At 34.7% G+C, this 19,664-nt stretch overlaps 1 protein-coding gene across 7 annotated transcripts in view; it reads right to left on the reverse strand.

Moving 5' to 3' along the window:
* Nucleotides 1-19,664, reverse strand: part of PDS5B (PDS5 cohesin associated factor B) — a 140,843-nt gene that overhangs the window by 37,260 nt on the left and 83,919 nt on the right. For all 7 annotated transcript variants that reach the window (XM_046664643.1, XM_046664642.1, XM_046664646.1 and 4 more), the window contains 2 exons: nt 10,684-10,807; nt 7,944-8,102 (listed from right to left, as the gene is read on the reverse strand). In XM_046664643.1, coding sequence (XP_046520599.1) covers nt 7,944-8,102; nt 10,684-10,807 — 283 coding nt within the window. The remainder of the gene's footprint in view (nt 1-7,943; nt 8,103-10,683; nt 10,808-19,664) is intronic.

Genomic DNA, 19,664 nt, shown 5'->3' on the forward strand with positions numbered 1-19,664 from the left:
AGAGATTTGAGTCTGGCACTAGGATTGCTTCTCTCATACAAAGGACAGCTGCTTCTGAAAGGGAGGCTGAGAGGTTGAGCAATGCTTTCATCAATGTCAGAGAGCTGAAAGGAAAAAAATTGGAATTCTGGACCCAATGAAAAGTAGAGTCCTTGTTAAACACCCCAGACTTTTGGGTGGATCCCAAACAACCAAACCCAAGACACAAAGATGAGCAGAAAAAGAATCTGTCAAAAACTGAAGCCTAGCTTCCAATCACTGTATGTGCGATTGGATGAAGGTGATCTGACAACAGCTCAACTGTCTGTCAGATGCAAAAATAAATCCTCTCTGAAAAAAATTATAAAATCATCCAGAATCTCAAATTATCTCCACAATTTTTCATACACAAAGTATACCACTCAATTAAAACTAACACATGCAAGACAAGACTTGACCAATAATCAAGAGAAAAAACAGATGAGAGAGGGAAAAAAGCCACAGGAGACCCAGATATTGAGGCTCAAAGATATAAAATTTAACATAATTATAGATGTTCAATCATTAAATGACAAGATGAGAATTCTCGCAGGGAACTAAAAGCTATACTAAAAACTAAGGAAATTATAGAATTGAATAAGTGCGATTAAGAATTCAATGCATGGGCTTAACATTAGATTAGATAGATCTGAAGAGGAAATTAGTGAACTCAAAGACAGGTCAGAAGAAAACAAAAACTAAAACATGAGAGGCAGAAAAGAACAGAAAAAGTATGTCAGATAGCTGGGTCACAGCAAAAACAAAAATTGTATGTTTAGAGTGTTTAAATAGAACTACAGCAAAAGAGTAAAAAGAATATTAAACAGAGACAGTATTTGAGGAGATAATGCCCTAAAGTCATTCAAAATTTCTGAAAGATATCAAAGCTATACATTCAAGAAGAGCTACAAACCCCAAGTAGGATAAATATAAAGAAAAGCACACCCAGATACATCTCAGTAAAACTGGAATCCAATGCAAAATAGTACAGATTAAAAGTATTCACAGCAAAAAGACAAAATCTTCAAAGGAACAAGATTGTCAGCCGACTTCAAGAGAAAAGATAAGAAAATGGAAAATCATGGAATAATATCTTCAAATTATTGAGGTGAGGAAATGCACCAATCCAGAAATCTAAATCTGAAGAAAATATCCTTTAAAAATTGAAGGAAAAACAAAGACATTTTCAGACAAACAAAAACTGCGAGAATTCATTAGCAGGTATCCACACTAAAAGAAATAGTACTTTAACTCTTTGGGTAAAAAGAAAATCATCACATAGACAAAAAGAAACGAAAAGCAAGAGAAAGGGGAAAATACGTTGGTAAATCTAAATAAGTGTTAACTGTATAAAATAACAACAGTAATGGTCCTGTGTGAACAAGCACAAAAAGCATCAGAGAATAAAGGGAATTAAAGTATTCTAACATTCCCTTAGAGTACTGAAACTGCTGTCCTGAAAGTTGAAAACAGACTAATTGATATTAGCCCTCAATAAGTCAAGGAAGGGTGCATGTTGTAATCTCCAGGACAACTACTAAAAGAAAAGGAAAATGTAAAACAAACAAGCCAGTAAAGAGGTAAATGAAATAAAAATATTTAATCAAAAATAGGGCAAGAAAGAAAAGAAAAAGAATACAGAAATGATAGAACAGATAAAAATTAGATGGCAAATTAACCAAAATCACTATTTACATTACATGTGAACAAACTATTCTAATTAAAAGATGAAGTTGACAGAAAATATGTAAGAACTGGGTTCGATATTCTATGCAAGCCATTTAGAGAAGTTTTCCAGTCCTCTATCAGTAATTATTAGCCTATCTTTCCCCCCTGAGATTGGGAATGAGATAAAAATATCCGCTATGATGATTTCTATTGTTTTGAAGGTCCTGACCAATGCACAAGGAAGGAAAAAGAAATAAAAAGCATTAAGAAAGGAATAGAAAAAAACCAAAGCTGTCATTATTAACAATTGACATGACTGTGAAAGGAGAAAACCCAAAAGAATGCAAAAACTAATAGTTTTAAACATTGTCTTTAACAGAATCCCAGGATACAAAGTCAACATAAAAAGAAGTAATATTATATCTATATGCCAACAATAAGCAATCAGACAATAAATATTAAAATTGTATTACTTACAATAGCATCAAAAAGCATAAAATGTCTATAAAATAGAGGAAGATGGGCATGGATATTAGCTCAGGGCCAGTCTTCCTCAGCAAAAAGAGGAGGATTGGCAGCAGATGTTAGCTCAGGACTAATCTTCCTCAAAAAAAAAAAAAAAAAAAAAACGCATAAAATGTCTACAAACACACTTGAAGATAAGCAAGATCTCTACACCAAAATTTAAGAAACAACACCCAGAGAAAACATTACCCTTAGAAAACTACCTAAGACACATATCATCTTCACAAAATGGAAAGCTCAGGATTATAATACCATGTTCATGGAATGGAAGGTGGTATTATAATGATAAAAATTACCTTCAAATTTATACTTCAATACACTTCCTATCAAAATTCCAGCCAGGTATGGTATATGTTGGGGAGGAGTGGTACAGGAAGAACTGACACGCTGATTCTAAAGTTTAGATAGAAATACAAAAGGCTAAGAATAGCAAAAACAATCCTGAAGATGATGATGATGAAGTAGCAACAGCAGCAGAACTTGTCATTAATGACATTTGGAGGATTTAAGCTACTAGCTATCAAAACTGGTTATAATAATTAAGACAGTGTGAAACATAATAGAGCAGAATATGTACATGTGATTTAGAATAAAAGTAACAGTAAAAAGCAGTGGGGTGGGGGCTAGCCCCGTGGCCAAGTGGTTAAAGTCACGTGTGCCCTGCTTTGGCACCCTGGCTTCGCGGCTTTGGATCCCAGCGCAGACCTACTCCACACATCAGCCATGCTGTGGGGCCAGCCCACGTAAACAGAAGAAGATCGGCACAGATGTTAGCTCAGGGCTAATATTTTCAAGCAAAAAAAAAAAAAATGAGGAAGATTGGCAACAGATGTTAGCTCAGGGTGAACCTTCCTTACCAAAAAAAAAAAAAAAAGGCAGTGGGGAAGATTCAGAACCTCGGATTTGGCAATGGATTCTTAGATGTGAAATCAAAAATGCAAGCAACAAAAAATAAGTAAGTTGAACTTTATCAAAATTTAAAACTTTTGTGCATCAAAGGACAGTATCAAGAAAATAAAAACACCAAAATATGAAAAGGAAACCTACTGAATAGGAGAAAATATTTGTAAATCATCTATCTGATAAGGGGTTAATATCCAAAATATATAAAGAACACATACAACTCAACAGCAAAAAAGTGCAATTAAAAAATGGACAGAGGATCTGAATAACATTTTTCCAAAGACATATAGGTGGCAAACAGGTACAAGAAAACGTGCTCAACATCACTAATCATCAGGGAAATTCAAATCAAAACCACAATGAGACGTCACCTCACTCCTGTCAGAACGGCTATTATCAAAAAGACAAGAAATAACAAATGTTGGTAAGGATGTGAAGAAAAGGGAATCCTTCTATACTGTTGGTGGGAATGTAAATTAGTGCAGCCACTACAAAAAACAGTATGGAGAATCCTCAAAAAATCAAAAATACAATTACATATTATCCAGCAATTCCACTTCTGAGCATTATCCAAAGGAAACGTAAACACTAACTTAAAAAGGTATTTGCATCCCCACGTTCACTGCAGCATTATTTACAATAGCCAAGATATGGAAACAACCTAAGTGTCCATTGATGAATGAATGAATAAAGAAAACATGGCATATATACAAGATGGAATATTATTCAGCCATAAAAAAGAAGGAAATCCTGCCATTTGCAACAACATGGACGGACCTTAAGGGCATTATGTTAGGTGAAATAAGTCAGACAGATAAAGACAAATACCATATGATCTCTCTTATATGCGGCATCTGAAAAAAAAAACCCAAAACAGAGCCAGCCCTGATGGCCCAGTGGTTAAAAGTTTGGCACAGTCCACTTCGGCAGCCCACATTCAGTTCCTGGGCGCAGAACTATACCACTCATCTGTCAGTAGCCATGCTGTGGCAGTGGCTCAGAGAGAAGAACTAGAAGGACCTACAACTATAATATACACCTATGTACTGAGGCTTTGGGGAGAAATGAAAAAAAAGAGAGGGGAAGATAGGCAACAAATGTTAGCTCAGAGTCAAATAATCAATAAAAATAAAAAACACAACTCATAGATATAGAAAATAGACTGGTAGCTGCCAGAGGCAGGCAGTGGCAGATGGGTGAAATGGTTGAAGGACGTCAAAAGGTACAAACTTACAATTATAAAATAAATAAGTCATGGAATGTAATGTACAGTATGACTATAGTTAACTGTATTGTATAAGTGGCTGTACTGTATATTTGAAAGTTGCTAAGAAAACATCTTAAAACTTCTTATCACAGGAAAAAAATTGTTAACTGTGTGGTAAGCTATTAATTAGATTTACTAGGGTGATCATTTCACAATGTATATATACAAATACATTTTGTTGTATTATGTTGTAAAGCTGAAATTAATATAACATTATACGTCAATTATATCTCAATAAAAAGAATTAAAGGACAACTTTTTTTTAAGTGAAAAGACAACCTAAAGAATGGGAGAAGATATTTGCAAATTATAACATCTGATAAGAGACTTGTATCTAGAATATATAAAGAACTATTACAACTCAAGAAAAAGACAAACAAACCAACAAAAACATGGACAAAGGACTTGAATAGTGATTCCTCCAAGAAAGATAAACAAATAGCTAATGAGCACATTAAAAGATGTTCCACATCATTAGTTATTAGAGAATTGCAAATCAAAACCGCAATGAGATAGCACTTCACACTCACTAGGATGGCTATAATCAAATTAATGGAAAATAACAAGTTGGCAAGGATGTGAAGAAACTGGAACCTTCACATATTGCTGGGTAAGAAGGCCAAATGGTGCAGCCACTGTGGAAAACAGTTTGGCAGTTCCTCAAAAAGTCACACATAGAACTACCATATAATCCAGCAAATTTACTCCTAGGTATATAACCCCAAAGAACTAAAAACAGGTACTCAAACAATTACCCAGACACAACACATAGAAGCACCATTCACAATAGTCAAAAGGTGGAAACAACCTAAATGTCCATCAATGAGTGGATAGATAAACAAATTGTGATACACACATACACAGAATATTAAGCTATAAAATGGAATGAAGTAGTGATACATGCTACTATGTGGATGAACCTCAAAAACATTATGCTAAGTGAAAGAAGTCAGACACCAAACGTCACATATTTTATGATCCCATTTACAGGAAATATTCAGAATAGGTAAATCCATTGAAACAAAAAGGAGACTGGAGGTTGCCAGGGGTTGGGAGAAATGGGGAGTAACTGCTTCATGAAAATGATCTGGAACTAAATAGAGCTGGTGGTTGCACAACACTGTTAATGTACTAAATGCTACTGAATTGTACGCTTTAAAATGGTTAATTTTATGTTACGTGAATTTCACCTCAATTTTTTTCAAAATGCAACAGGAAGACAGTCTTTCTAATAAATGGTGCTGAGTCAGACAGAAATAAAAATCAATCTTGACAATGACCTCATACCATATACAAAAATCAATTCCAAGTAGATTATAGGATTAAACGTGAAAAGTTAAACAATAAAGCTTCTGGAGCAACAATAGCCAACAGAACTTTCTAAGACAGTGGAAATGTTCTGTGCTGTTCATTACTAGACATACGTGGCCATTAAGTACTTGAAAGGTGTGAAGAGATTTATAATTATATTTTAGTTTAAACTTAAATTTAAATAGTTACATGTGGCCAGTGCCTAGTATACTAGCACAGTTCTAGAAAATAACACAGGGAATACATTCACAACCTTAGGGTAGGCAAAAAAAGACAAACAAGATAAGTGCTAATCAAAAAGAAAATAATCGATAAAATGGGTTTTATTAAAATTAAGAACTTCTGTTCATCAAAAAATACCATTAAGAGAGTAAAAGGGCAAGTTACAAAGCAGGAAAAGAAATTTGCAAAACATCTTGCCAACAGAATATACAAAGAAATCTTACAAGTGAATAAGAGAGGGATTGACAACTTAATAGAAAAATGTGGAAGAGGTTTGAGCAAGCACTTCACAAAAGAGGACAGCCAAAATGTCAATACACATAGGAAGAAGTACCCAAGAACATATCATTCATTACACATTCATATAATGGCTAAAACGTTAAAGATTTGCATATCTAGTTCAGATAAGGAAATGGAACAGCTAGAACTTTCATGCAGCACATATAGGAATGTTAATTGGCTTAATCACTTTGAAAAACCATTTGGCAAAATCTAAAACTGAACTTATACATACCCCCACAATGCAGCAATTACAACAGAAATACATACATAAGTGCACAAAATATGTAAAAGAATATCCGTAACAGCAGTATTCACTTAACACTGAAAATAGCTAAATGTCTAGCAACAGAGCAGATACATTATGGTATAAAAAAACAATGAAATCCTATACAGCAATGAACAGACTACTGCTATACACAACAAGATGGATTAATCTCACAAACATAATATTGAGGGAAGGAAGCCAGACATAAAAGATTTACTATGTGTGATTCCAATTATAAAACTTCAAAAACAAGTAAAGCTAATTTACATGTTTAGAAGCTGGAGTAACAGTTACCTTCAGGGAACAGGGACGAGCTAATAACAGGAAAAAGAGACAGCATGCTTTTGGGATGCTGGTAATATTGTGTTTCTTTACCTGGATAGTTGGTTAGTTGAAAATGCCAATTGTGATAACTTAATGAACCGTAATCTTATAAAGTGTGTGTTTTTCTGGTATGTTTTATCTTAATAAAATTTTTTCATTAAAGAAAATAAAACATTAAGGATACAGAAAACCTAAACACATGATTGGCAAACACGACCTAAAGAACATATATGAAATACTGAACTTAGGGGAAGAAAAAGTGAGAGAGACAGCTGAAGGACACAGCCAGAGGAACTGGTAGACAATGGTAATTAATACAGGCCTTTGGTCTCCAAATCACAAGGCTCTAGTCAACGAAGTTAAACAGCTACAAATCATTAGATATCTAATATATACAATTATTTTGACTAGTATCTCCACAAACTATTTTTCCATTACCAATTAGTTTAAAAGTATTAATAGTATTAAAATGTATTAATAGGATGTTAAGAATAATGATGGATATGAAACATGATAATATAGCTACACATTTCAAGAGTTGTAACTATATATATTTCTTTTCATTCTCCAAAGAACCTAGTACAGCCCTGAGAACACAGAGACACACACATATATACACACAGTATATACACACACACACACACACACACACACACATGCATAAAACTCCATGTGAGGGATCAAATTCTCCCACAACCAAACACATCCTGCCCCAAATACTCAGAAACTGGAGACAGACAAAACCATTACTTCTTTCCAATGTTTTCTCCCAGGACTCTTAATTCTCTACTGTATGTAGGTTAAGGAACAACTACTGTCATGACAGCCATACTGTCAACTAGCTAGTCAGTTTTCCCATTTTTTTAAAAATAGATGTCATTACAAAAATTAAACCCCTGCAAAGTTGAAACAGACAGAATGAGGTGATATTTTGTATTTATCAAGGAATGTATATCAGGTCACATGCCTATGGTCAACTGAAGAGATGTTTCAATCTTATTTTACTTATAATGGAGTTACAGCATGTTAAAAAACAAGAAAACGTAAAATAAGGCAGCCACGTGAAGTGTTGTTTATGTCTTTTCACTTCTCTCTTTGTTGTATAAAATTTTAGAAGGTAACATAAGGAAGAACACAAGTCTAAAAAGTAAAAATTACCCGATCATTCATAAGAAGATCTTTCACAATGAAAGTAGCTACCAAAGACTTCAAAGGAGCAGCAAATTGATCAGGGGCAAGAAGAGCAATATGACCAATAGTAACCAATGGTGTTATGAGATGTTCCAGGTTGCTTGGGTCTAGGCTCTTATGCAGAGGCTGAAAATGAGGAAAGGAAAACATATTCAATTCCATAGATATGCAAATGTCATCTTCAAATTTAAAACACTACAAAACTTTCAATATACATACAGTGTATAAGTAGTAGCTCAAGCTTACATCTAAACTTCTACAGGTTATTTATATCTAGAAGGCATCTCATTTAAATATTTTTGGTTTTGCCCAAGTCATATTTTAGAGGTAGGTAAAGAAACATTTCAGCATAGAGAATCATACTATGTATCATATATTTTATGATCACATACATGAATATGTTAGAGACTGCCAGAGCTCACCAACATGCACTTCCTGGGCATAAGGATGACTGTATAAGCAGCCTCCTCTGCAGTTAGGCGAGGATATGTGAGTAAGTTATGGTTAACAGAATGGCAGTGAAAGTGAGGAACGCCATGCCTGCACTGTGGCAGGTATGAGCAGTGTGTCTTCTCCACATTCTCTCTCTTTACTCACTGGCTGGCTTAATACCAAGGATCCAGTGGAACTTAAAGTCACTAGTCAAAAATAGTCTGTGTGCCTAAGTCACCGATTAGAATGCAATCCGAACACCCAACTGGACTTTTTTCAGGAGCAAGAAATAAGCTTTTATTATGTACAGTCACATGCATTTCTGTGGATTTTCAGAGCATCAAATATTAAGTAGTATAACAAATAAAACTATCTTTGTTATTCTGATGGGAAACCCAACCATTTACATGTATTTTCCCATAACAAAAGAATGAGGCTCTTCATATACTCATATAGAATGATATTTTAAATGTATTGTTAAATGTTTAAAATAGGAAAATCAGAAGAGTGACTCTAGTATGCTAGCACTGGCATAAGGGGAGGGAGAAAGGGACAAAATATGTGTGTATTTATATTACTTGTATATGAATAAAATCTCTCCAGCAAAGTATATTAGAAACTGATAATACTGACTGCCACTGGGAAAAGGAACTAGATGGCTGGGGATACAGGGCTGGGGTGACAGCGGAGAGAACTTTTTACTATTTACTCTTTGGATAGTTGTTTTGCTATCTTTTGATTTTGAAGCAAGTACATATATTATCTATCAGAAATTTTGATGACACATTTTAATGAAGAGTTGATGCTCTATCCTCCCATACTGAACACCAAGAATTTTAGGCTTGAAAAACAATATAAAACTGTTCTTTCCCAACATATTAGGGCAATATGAGGCTTCACTTAGTCCAAAGTATATTTAAATGAGTTTCCTTCTTGCTATCCTTGATGACTTCCCTCAATAGTCCCACTGCATGCCTAAGTGCTAGCTTGTTGTTTATATTATAAACAAAAATCTGATAGTGTAAATAGTTCTTTTAATTATTATAATGACTGTGACAATTTTTCACAATCAGATGATAAAATCACTTCTGAAACAGCAAAATTAATGGCCAGACCCTGGATTACTAGTAACCTCATAAAGGCCTCTATAAAACCTTTTCTCAGAAAAACAGCCATCCTTGCATGCTGAAGGATTACAGGTTAGGTTCTTATAAAGATGAAATAAAATAACAGATATAATATCAAAATGAAAATAAAAGCATCCTACAAATTCAAGTTATTATCAGCATTATCCTCATCACCATAATTTAAAGGAACAAAAGATTAATCAAGAAAAACAAAGGTTTTTGATAACTCAAAATGAAGTCATTGAAGTCACTCTCATATACAAAACCAGACTACAGAAAATACCTCCACCCCAAAATGCACAAAATTTAAACTTAATTATTTGCTATCTACAGCAAAGATGCTGTCAGAAAGACAAAGAAAGCTACTTTTCTTCCTCCTGCAGGTCTTTAACATAACACTACATGAAAATATAACAAAATTAGCACAAATGTTTCTAGAACAGAGATAATAAGTCAAAGTATTTATGCTAGGTAGCTTCAGCTTAATTTCCAGATTGTTCTGACTTCACTCAAGCTACTGAACTAAAATTATAAGACAGCATTTTACAGATTTTTTGCTTATCTTCTATTTGCAATAAGAATGCTCAAGATAGCCCTTGATAATAATAGATTGCAATAAAATGACAATGCTTATATAGAAAGGGTAATTTAAAGTGTAGAAAAAATATGAAATATATATTGAAAAGACACTTTAATCTGACATAAAATTAAGTCAGTCATTAAAGCATAAACTTATTTACTTTACATTACCAATTAGTATTGATTTACAAACCCCACACTTCAGTAGTATCTCATAAACAGAGATTAATTTTCAAACCTGTAAACTGACAAAATAATCATCTATTACCTATTATCAATAAGTATGACTTTATATATAATTACTTATTAATGAAAAAGTTTCCTAATACTAAAAGCATAAAGTAATGTCAAATATTATACAATTGTTTGATTTCTGAATTTGAGTTAGCATTAAACATCTAAATAATCAGATATTTCCATGTTAACCACTGATCAATATTCAGTATAATGATTCAAATTCTGAAAATACACTAAAAAACGATGTATCTCCAAATGTGAACATTCTGTAACATCATTAACATTTACTTTTTAACAATAACATTTGAAACAAAAAATTTTTTTCTCTTTACCTCAAATATCTGTGCAAACTGGGTCTCTTTACTAGAAAATATCGCATGGATACAATGAATGGCATATTTAGCTTGACGGGGGGGTCCTTTTTTAGATTTGTGATGCAAAACAGGAAGCAAAGCTCTAGAAAAAGAAAAAGAAAGAAAGAAAAACAATAAGCCAGAAAAATCAATATGACTTCCACTAGATACTCAAATGTTTGTATTTTTTAAGTAATGTTTGTAAGAACAAAACAAGTCACAACGTCTACTCAGAAACATTTTCAATCTATAATTTTCCTTTACAAATATCTATACTAAACATATAATCCATTTTCCTCCTTTTTACTTAACAATTATAAATACAAACAAGGATGGTGACCCATTTCTTCTTTTTAATGTCATTCCCATTAGCCTTTTCACTGGCATCACTCCAGCTATCTTACACATAAGACCACTGGAAAAGCACCTAAACTGTTCTTTTTTTCTCAAGTCTCTTCCTCTTCCAATTCATCTCTCACCCTGTACCAGAACAATCTAAATACAAGGAAATCTGATTATTTAACCAATACAAAGTGAGTGCTTACTATGTGCCAGGCACTATTAAAATAGTCCCAAATCCTTGCCTTCATGCTAGCAGCATATTAGGGACAAGACAAATGATAAATTAGCAAAATATGTGTTATGTCAAATTGCGATAACTGCTATAGAGGAAAAAAACAGAAAAAGAGCACAGGGATAGGGAGTGGGGAGGGGTGTGTGAGAGTGTTACAATTTTAAATAGAGTGGTTACAGAATACCTCTCTGATAAAGTAACATTTGAGCAGAGTTCTGAGGGAAGTAGCAAGTGAGTTATGTAGCTATCTGAGGGAAGTAGCAAGTGAGTTATGTAGCTATCTGGAAGAACATTCATGTTCCATATCATTCCACCATATAAAATCTTAAAATGAATACTGAATAAAGCAGGATCTATTAGCTCAACTATTATTCAAACATCGCACAGTGAAAACAACTTCTGAATCCTCCTTGTGCAATACCAACCCAGTGCTCCAGTAATAAGAATTTAGAGATACAATAATTCATTACAATAACAGAGTCTCCCAAAAGACATCAACAGCAAAAAAAAATCAGGGGAAATTTTGCATTCCATATTATACAGAAAGGGTTAATACTCCTAGCATGTAAAGACCTTCTACAAATAGAGAATGAAAAGATCAACAACATCATGGAAAAATGGGTTGGACATAAAAGAATAGAAAGTTCTTCAAAGGAAGATATACAAATTACCCTGTGATGTGTGAAAAGATATTTACCTTCACTCATTTAAAAAATAATACAAATTAAAAGTATACTGAGAGGACTTCTGCTTCAGAATATGACAGTATATCTGAGACTGGATTTACTCGCCTACCTTAAACAAGAAGAAAACAAGATAAATATGTTAAGGATTTGAGACACTGGACTATAGGCAGCACAGTACTATAATTCCTAAACTATGGGAAACAAACTAGAAGAACCTTACATCTGCCCCTGCTTACTGCAAGGAGGTCGTTTCTAGACTGTGGTGCAAGAAGTCATCCAAACAGAGGCTGGTGGTCACAGAGAGCTGAGGGAGACAGAGATGGGACTTTAGGAGGGCCAAGGCAGCTACAATTGCTAGAGCAGAGTAACACAGAGCAGGAAGCTACAAAGAGAGAAAGAGAGCTTGACTTCTGGAAATCCAAAGAGGAGTATCCTTGAGTCTTTAATTGATTAAAGATCAGTGCTATGCATAAGAAAAAACTACCCAAGACCAGGAAAAGAACAGTGGAAAGCAGTGAGCCAAAAAGTTCCCTAACACACACAGGGCTGGTAATAATTCATGTTTCTACCAGCCACAGTAGAAAGACCTTGTAATATATAACCAGGAGAAAATTAATCAATACAAACAGGCCCAGAAACGGCACACGTGACAGAAATTAGCAAAGATATTAAAAGAGCAGTTCTAAATATGCTCCATATGCTCAACAAGGTAAGAAGAAAACAAGAACATGATGAGAACAGATAAGAAATATACTAAAGAGGCTGGCCCAGTGGTGTACTGGTTAAGTTCGCATATTCCACTTCGGTGGCCGAGGGTTCGTGGGTTTGGATTCTAGGCGCAGACCTATACACAGCTCATCAAGCCATGCTATGGTGGGGTCCCACATACAAAACAGAGGAAGACTGGCACAGATGTTAGCTCAGTGACAATCTTCCTCAACCAAAAAAAGGAAGATTGCCAACAGATGTTAGCTCAGGGCCAATCTCCCTCATCAAAAAAAAAACAAGAAGAATTACATTAAAAAACAACCCACATGGAACTACTAAATATGAAACATATAATACCTGAAATGCAAAATATACTGATAGGATTAAAAGTAGATTATATATTACAAAAGAAGAGCTCAGTGAACTTGAAGAAACAGCAATAGAAACTATGAAAAATAAAACAAGAGCAAAAAAAGGGTAGGAAAAAAAAAAAGAACAGAGTATCAGTGACTATAAAACAATACCAAGTAGTCAAAAATACATGCAATTGGAGTCCCAAAAACAAGTAGGTGGGAAAAGAGAAGAGAAAAAGTATTTGAAGAAATAGTAGCCTGAATTTTTCCAAAGCTGATGGAAATAAAACCACAGTCCCAAGAATCTCAATAAAACTCAAGCAGAAGAAACAGAAAGCAAACCATTCCAAGGCACATCATCATCAACTTGGTAAAAGCAGCAATAAAGAGAAAAACCTTAAAAAGTGAGAAAAGAAAGATATATTATATACAGAGGAACAAAGAATGAAAGAACTCTTTTCATCAGAAACTATGCAATCCAGAAAATATGGAATTACCATCATGTAGGTACTAAGTGAAAAGAACTGTCAACCTAGAATTCTATTCTGAGCAAAAATATCTTTCAAGAATGAAGGCAAAATAAAGACTTTTAGACAAAGAAAAGCTGAGATAATTAATTGTAAGCAGAACAATACTACAAGAAATATTCAAGTTATTCAAGAACAAAAATGATACAGATGAAAATATGGACATATTCAAAAGAGGAAGACGGAAATGGTAAATACACATGCACAACTAAATCTATTGTTAATCTGAGATATGGCAAACTGGTTAGAGCAAAACTATCAACATATATAAATATATATGTTATAGTTTATAATATATATAGAAATAAAATATATGACAACAAAAGCCCGGAGGGGGAGGGCATGAAAGTATATAGCTGCAAGGTTTTTAATATACATTAAGTAGTATAATTTTATTTGAACATAGATCAGCCAATAGTGAAGACGATAAAATCATTAAAAATATTCAATTAATCCCAAGGAGGGTAGAAATAGAGGAAAGGAGAAGACACAAAAGATGAAATGAAGGGGGCTGGCCCCGTGGCCCAGTGGTTAAGTTCGCGCGCTCCACTGCAGGCGGCCCAGTGTTTCGTTGGTTCGAATCCTGGGCGCGGACATGGCACTGCTCATCAGACCACGCTGAGGCAGCGTCCCACATGCCACAACTAGAAGGACCCACAACGAAATACACAACTATGTACCGGGGGGGCTTTGGGGAGAAAAAGGAAAAAAATTTTTAAAAAAATCTAAAAAAAAAAAAAGATGAAATGAAAACAAGTATCAAGACGGCAGCTTTGAACACAACTACATTGATAATTACATTAAATGTAAATTGGTCTAAGAATTTTAACTGAAAGACAGGGTTTGTCTTTCAGGATTAAAACAACAAAAAACAAAACAAAACAACAAAAACAAAACAAAGACTATAGGATATTTATAAGAAATTCATTTTAAATATTAAGTCCAAGGAAGATTTAAAGAAGAAAAAAGAAAAAGGGAAAAGGAAAAAAGATATGCCTCACAAACACTAACACAAACAAAAGCAGAAGTGGTTACACTACTCTCGGACAAAGACTGCAGAACAAGGAAGATGACCAGGGACAAAAAGATATGCTTCATAACAACACAGTCTGTTGACAAGGCTGTGGGAAATCAAGTACATTCATCCACTAATAGTGGGAATACAAAATGGTAAAACCAATATGAAGGGGAATATAGCAATACCTAGCAAAATTATACATGCATTTACTCTATGACACATCCACAAAATAAATATTTAAATATGGAACGACTGCCAGTTTAAGTAAAGAGAAAAAAGCAAGGTGGAGAAAAGTGTGTATAGTGTACTTTATCATTTATCTAACAAAGGGGACATATGAATATACATGTATATATACACACTTAAACACTCCAGACAGACATGTGTGGAAGAAGTTTTTTTTTTTAAAGTTTTTCTATAGACAAGAAGGAATAGGGTAGACAGTTGAGGAACAGAAGCTAGACCTCTTAGTATATCCAAATGGTCCCTGACTTACAATGGCTGGACTTACAATTTTTCTACTTTATGATGGTACAAAAGCGATACACATTCAGTAGGAACCATACTTTGAACTTTGATCTTTTCCGGGGCTAGTGATATGCAGTACAATAATCTCTTGTGATCCTGAGCAGGGGCAGTGGCAGCAAGCCGCAGCTCCCAGTCAGCCACACAATCATGAGAGTAAACAATCAACACACTAACAACCATTCTGTACCCATACAGCCATTCTGGTTTTTACTTTCAGTATTGAATAAATTACATGAGATATTCAGTATTTTATTATAAAATAGGCTTTTGTTAGAAGATTTTGCCCAAATGTAGGCTAATGTAAGTGTTCTGAGCATGTTTAAGGAAGGCTAGGCTAAGCTATGATGTTTGGTAGGTTAGCTGTATTAAATGCATTTTCGATTTATGATATTTTCAACTTACGATGGGTTTATCGGGACGCAACCCCACTGTAAGTTGAGGAAGATCTGTATCTTGCTTCTTACGCTTGTCTTTAAAACCAGTGAATATTTCATGTAATTAAGAAATTAAATTAAATTTTAAAAGAGCAACCTCTTAAAAAATAAAACAAAGTGTTTACCCATTTGTTGACGTAACTACACAAAGAAGAATCATTCCAAGTAACTTTAAAACAGAGAATTTGACTGTAAATTCCTAATGTGATATACCCTAAATACAAATGAGAACAATCTAAACAAACAAATGACTGCTTTCAAGAATCACAATGGTGGTCTACTGCTATTCTGAGACTGTTACGTATTTAGTATGGGATAATTCAAATAAGTTATTATGTAATATCATAGTTTTATCAACCTGTTATCACAGCATGGGGAAAAAGAGATACAAATTAAAACTGAAGAGGTTCAATAAAAATCCTGTAGTCCGGGGGTGAGCCCCATGGTCGAGTGGTTAAGTTGCCGCACTCCGCTTCGGAGTCGGGTTCGGGTTTGGATCCTGGGCAAGGACATGGCACCGCTCATTAGGCCATGTTGAGGCGGCATCCCACATGCCACAACTAGAACGACCCACAGCTAAAATATACAACTATGTACTGGGGGGTTTGGGGAGAAAAAAGCAGGGGGATAAAAAAAGAAGATTGGCAACAGTTGTTAGCTCAGGTGCCAATCTTTAAAAAAAAAAAAAAAAACTTGTAGTCCCAAATCTGAACTGGAATGATCAATATAAATGCACAATGCATTTTATCTTCCAAAAAACTCTTTTTTTAGCTGTGTCCACTGAATCATCTCAGAAAAATGACCCACATATTAGCAACTAGTACCCACATGACTCACATTCTGACTTCTTAATACCAGTCCCATTAAAAAGGAACCAGGGCTCCTTACGGAAATGGCTGATTTCAAGTCCAGGGCAGGACATATACAAGATGGGCCTGGAACATCTTGTCATGCAGATTGCAAAGAAATTACAAAGATTAGTGGAGCTGTTCAAAAGGACTCAGGGGTCAACCTGAATAGACTCTTGGGTACAGATGGGAGAACCAGAGCGTCAATGAGAGTGATCACTGCAATTAGCTAAAACAGAAATAGATGTAAATAGGTGTGTCTACAATGATATTTTTAAAAAACAACAACAGTTCAACTGGTCACATTTGGAGGATACTAGTAAACTCACTTTGTGTGTGTGTGTGTGTGTGTGTGTGAGAGAGGAAGACTGGCCCTGAGGTAACATCTGTTACCAATCCTCCTCGTTTTGCTTGAGGAAGACTGTCCCTGAGCTAACATCTGTGCCAGTCTTCCTCTATTCTGTAAGTGGGGTGACACCACAGCATGGTTTGATGAGTAGTGTGTAGGTCCGCACCCAGGATCCAAACCCACGAACCCTGGGCTACCAAAGCGGAGCACTTGAACTTAACCACGATGCAAGCAGGCCAGCCCCCTCACTCTTTATTTTGAATACTGTTCAATAACCTAAAAGAATGGAGCACTTATCCTGCCTTTTCTCAATAAATGTAACACTAGTGAACCACAGAATAGATGAGAAGTCCCTCTTTATAAAAGTACTCAGCTAACAAGTGATGAGTATCATCAGCTGCTAACATCACAAAAAGAGAAATATCCAGATATGTGCCTCCTGATAGAAGAGCATACTACCATCTATAAAGTGGTCCTGTAACAACAAAAAAGTTGAATTGGAATCCAATCAGGCCTCTGGATTCAACTATCACTTGACAGAAAATATAAGGAACCAGTTAATGTATGCCAAAGGCATACCATTGGCAAAAATTAGTCTATGTAAAACTCTGCAAGAGAAACAACCTGGTTTCTTTATCAAACACAAAGAAAGAAAGAGAATTGGAGGGGGAGTCTACAGGAGAGAAGAGATTTAAAAAACATATCAACCAAAAACAATGTGAAAATCTTACTTGGATCCTGATTTTTCTAAAAGCTGCTTAAAAAAGTATATTTTTGAGAAAATTAATTGGATGTTATTAACACTGATAACTGTGATAAAGGTATTGTGATTATTTTTTAAGAGTTGTTTTCTTTCAGAGATACTTAGATGTACAGATGAAATGATATATAGTCTGGGACCTGCTTTCAAATATAAGGGGAATAGAGGGAGTGGGTAGAACTATAAACTAAACAAGAGAGGCCGTAAGATATTCATATATAAGCTGGGTGGTAGACACGTGGGAGTTTGCTATAATATTCTCTACTTCTATACATGTTTGAAAATTTCAATAATAAAATGTGTAAAAAGCAGTTAGTCTCACCAAAATGCTATCCTTTTAGTCTACGATCTGTGGATTCTTTGCGAAACGAAAAATTATTTTCTGGTGACTTCGGTAACTAAACTTCCCAGATAAGACCTATCTTCTCATAAATCAGACTTTACAATACAAACATCCATAACCCCTTTTCTTAGTGGTCAAGAGAAAAATTACAGGTCACACACAAGTAAGAAGGAACTTTGGTTGAGATTTTTTTTTAAGACAGTATGAGAAATTTTAAGCTCATCCAATGTTTGGCGTATTCATTTAAACAGAAAACAGAAAGAGATGAAAACAAAGAAAAAAACAATTTCAAAAATTCTGAAGTACTAGGCAGAGTCTTAGAAGTCAGTGAAATGTAAATAAAGCACCTACCTTCTGGCTGCTTTCTATTAAAAAGAATCCTTAAAAAGTTTAAAAAAAAAAGAATCCTTTATTCCCTCATTAAACTGATTTTCTTCTTTCAAATTCAAGGGCTTTTTCCCCTAGTGATAATCATATGCATGCAGAAAACATAAAAAAACTGAAAAATACATTAAAGACACTAAAGGAAAAACTCAAAATTCCACTACTTTGATATAATTACTGTCAACATTTTTGTGAACATTTAAAATTTCTCTATACATTTGTAAATATATTAAATAAATGAGGATACAAAATACATAAGATCTGGAAACATTTTTTTCACCCAACAACACTGTAGAGAACCCTTCTATGTCAGTATTGGTAAACACTATGTCACATAGCTTTTTAGTGGATGACTATACCACAACTAATCTAACCAATCTCCTACTGATGAGCACTTCAATGGTCTCTCTCTCTTTTTCTTTTTTGAAACCTTAACAACAAAACCATGAAGATCCCTGTGCAAGTTATATCCTACTGAGATTTAAGCCTAGCCTACAACCTGCTCTGAGATCTTGGAGCTGTAAATCTACAAATTACATTTCCCAGACTCCCTCAAGAGCTGGCTTCCTGTTAGGTTCTTCCAGTAAGAGACACCAAAGCTCTCAGGGATTCTGTGCAGTGGCTTCACCGCCCCCCAGCACCAGCCAAGCTACCCTTATGATAGTTTGGTGATGTTGACAGGGCCCTCCCACACACTGTGCAGGCCTTAACACTGCTTCTTCCCAGTTGTCCCACCAGTTCTAAGGGTGGTAGCTGCTTCCAGGAATTCATAATCTCTGGGTTACCAAAGCAACTTTTTGCTCTTTCATCCTTCAAACATCTGTATTAATTAATTTATGTTTAAAATACCTAGTATGGTTTCTGTTTCTCTGATTGGACCCTGAACCATGTAAGCATTATGTAGATACCTTTTCTAATTATCTCTGGGATAAGTTCCTAAAAGTGAAACTACAGTGTTAAAGACTATACTCATTTGAAGTTGGTATGTATTACCACATTTACCAATCCAGAAAAGCTGCATCAAGTTATACCGCAACCAAGAGAGTATCAGTGGACTACTAGCTGACACTGGTTATAGCACAGGAGTGTTTCTATTTATATTTTCCTCAATTACTATTAGTAGGCATAAATGTCTTTTCTTGATTTGGGGGCTGGAAGGGTTTCCTGTGTGTGAATTTTCTGTTCATTCCATTTCCTAGTATTCTACTTTGAGACTTGATTGCTATTCCTTTGCTAAGAGTATTTATACATTACAGATACTAACCTTTTCTAAGTCATACATACGTTGAAAATAGTTTCCCAGCCTACCATTTGTGTTTCTAACTTTATTTCATGACTTTTGCTTTTGTCTAAATAGTAGTCTCCCTCACTAAAATATCAGGACAGAGACTTAACCTGTCATGTTCATTTCAATACTCTCAGTACCTTATACATAGTGGAAGTTCTAT

Source organism: Equus quagga, chromosome 6, assembly GCF_021613505.1.
Source record: "Equus quagga isolate Etosha38 chromosome 6, UCLA_HA_Equagga_1.0, whole genome shotgun sequence".
Lineage (NCBI taxonomy): Eukaryota > Metazoa > Chordata > Mammalia > Perissodactyla > Equidae > Equus > Equus quagga.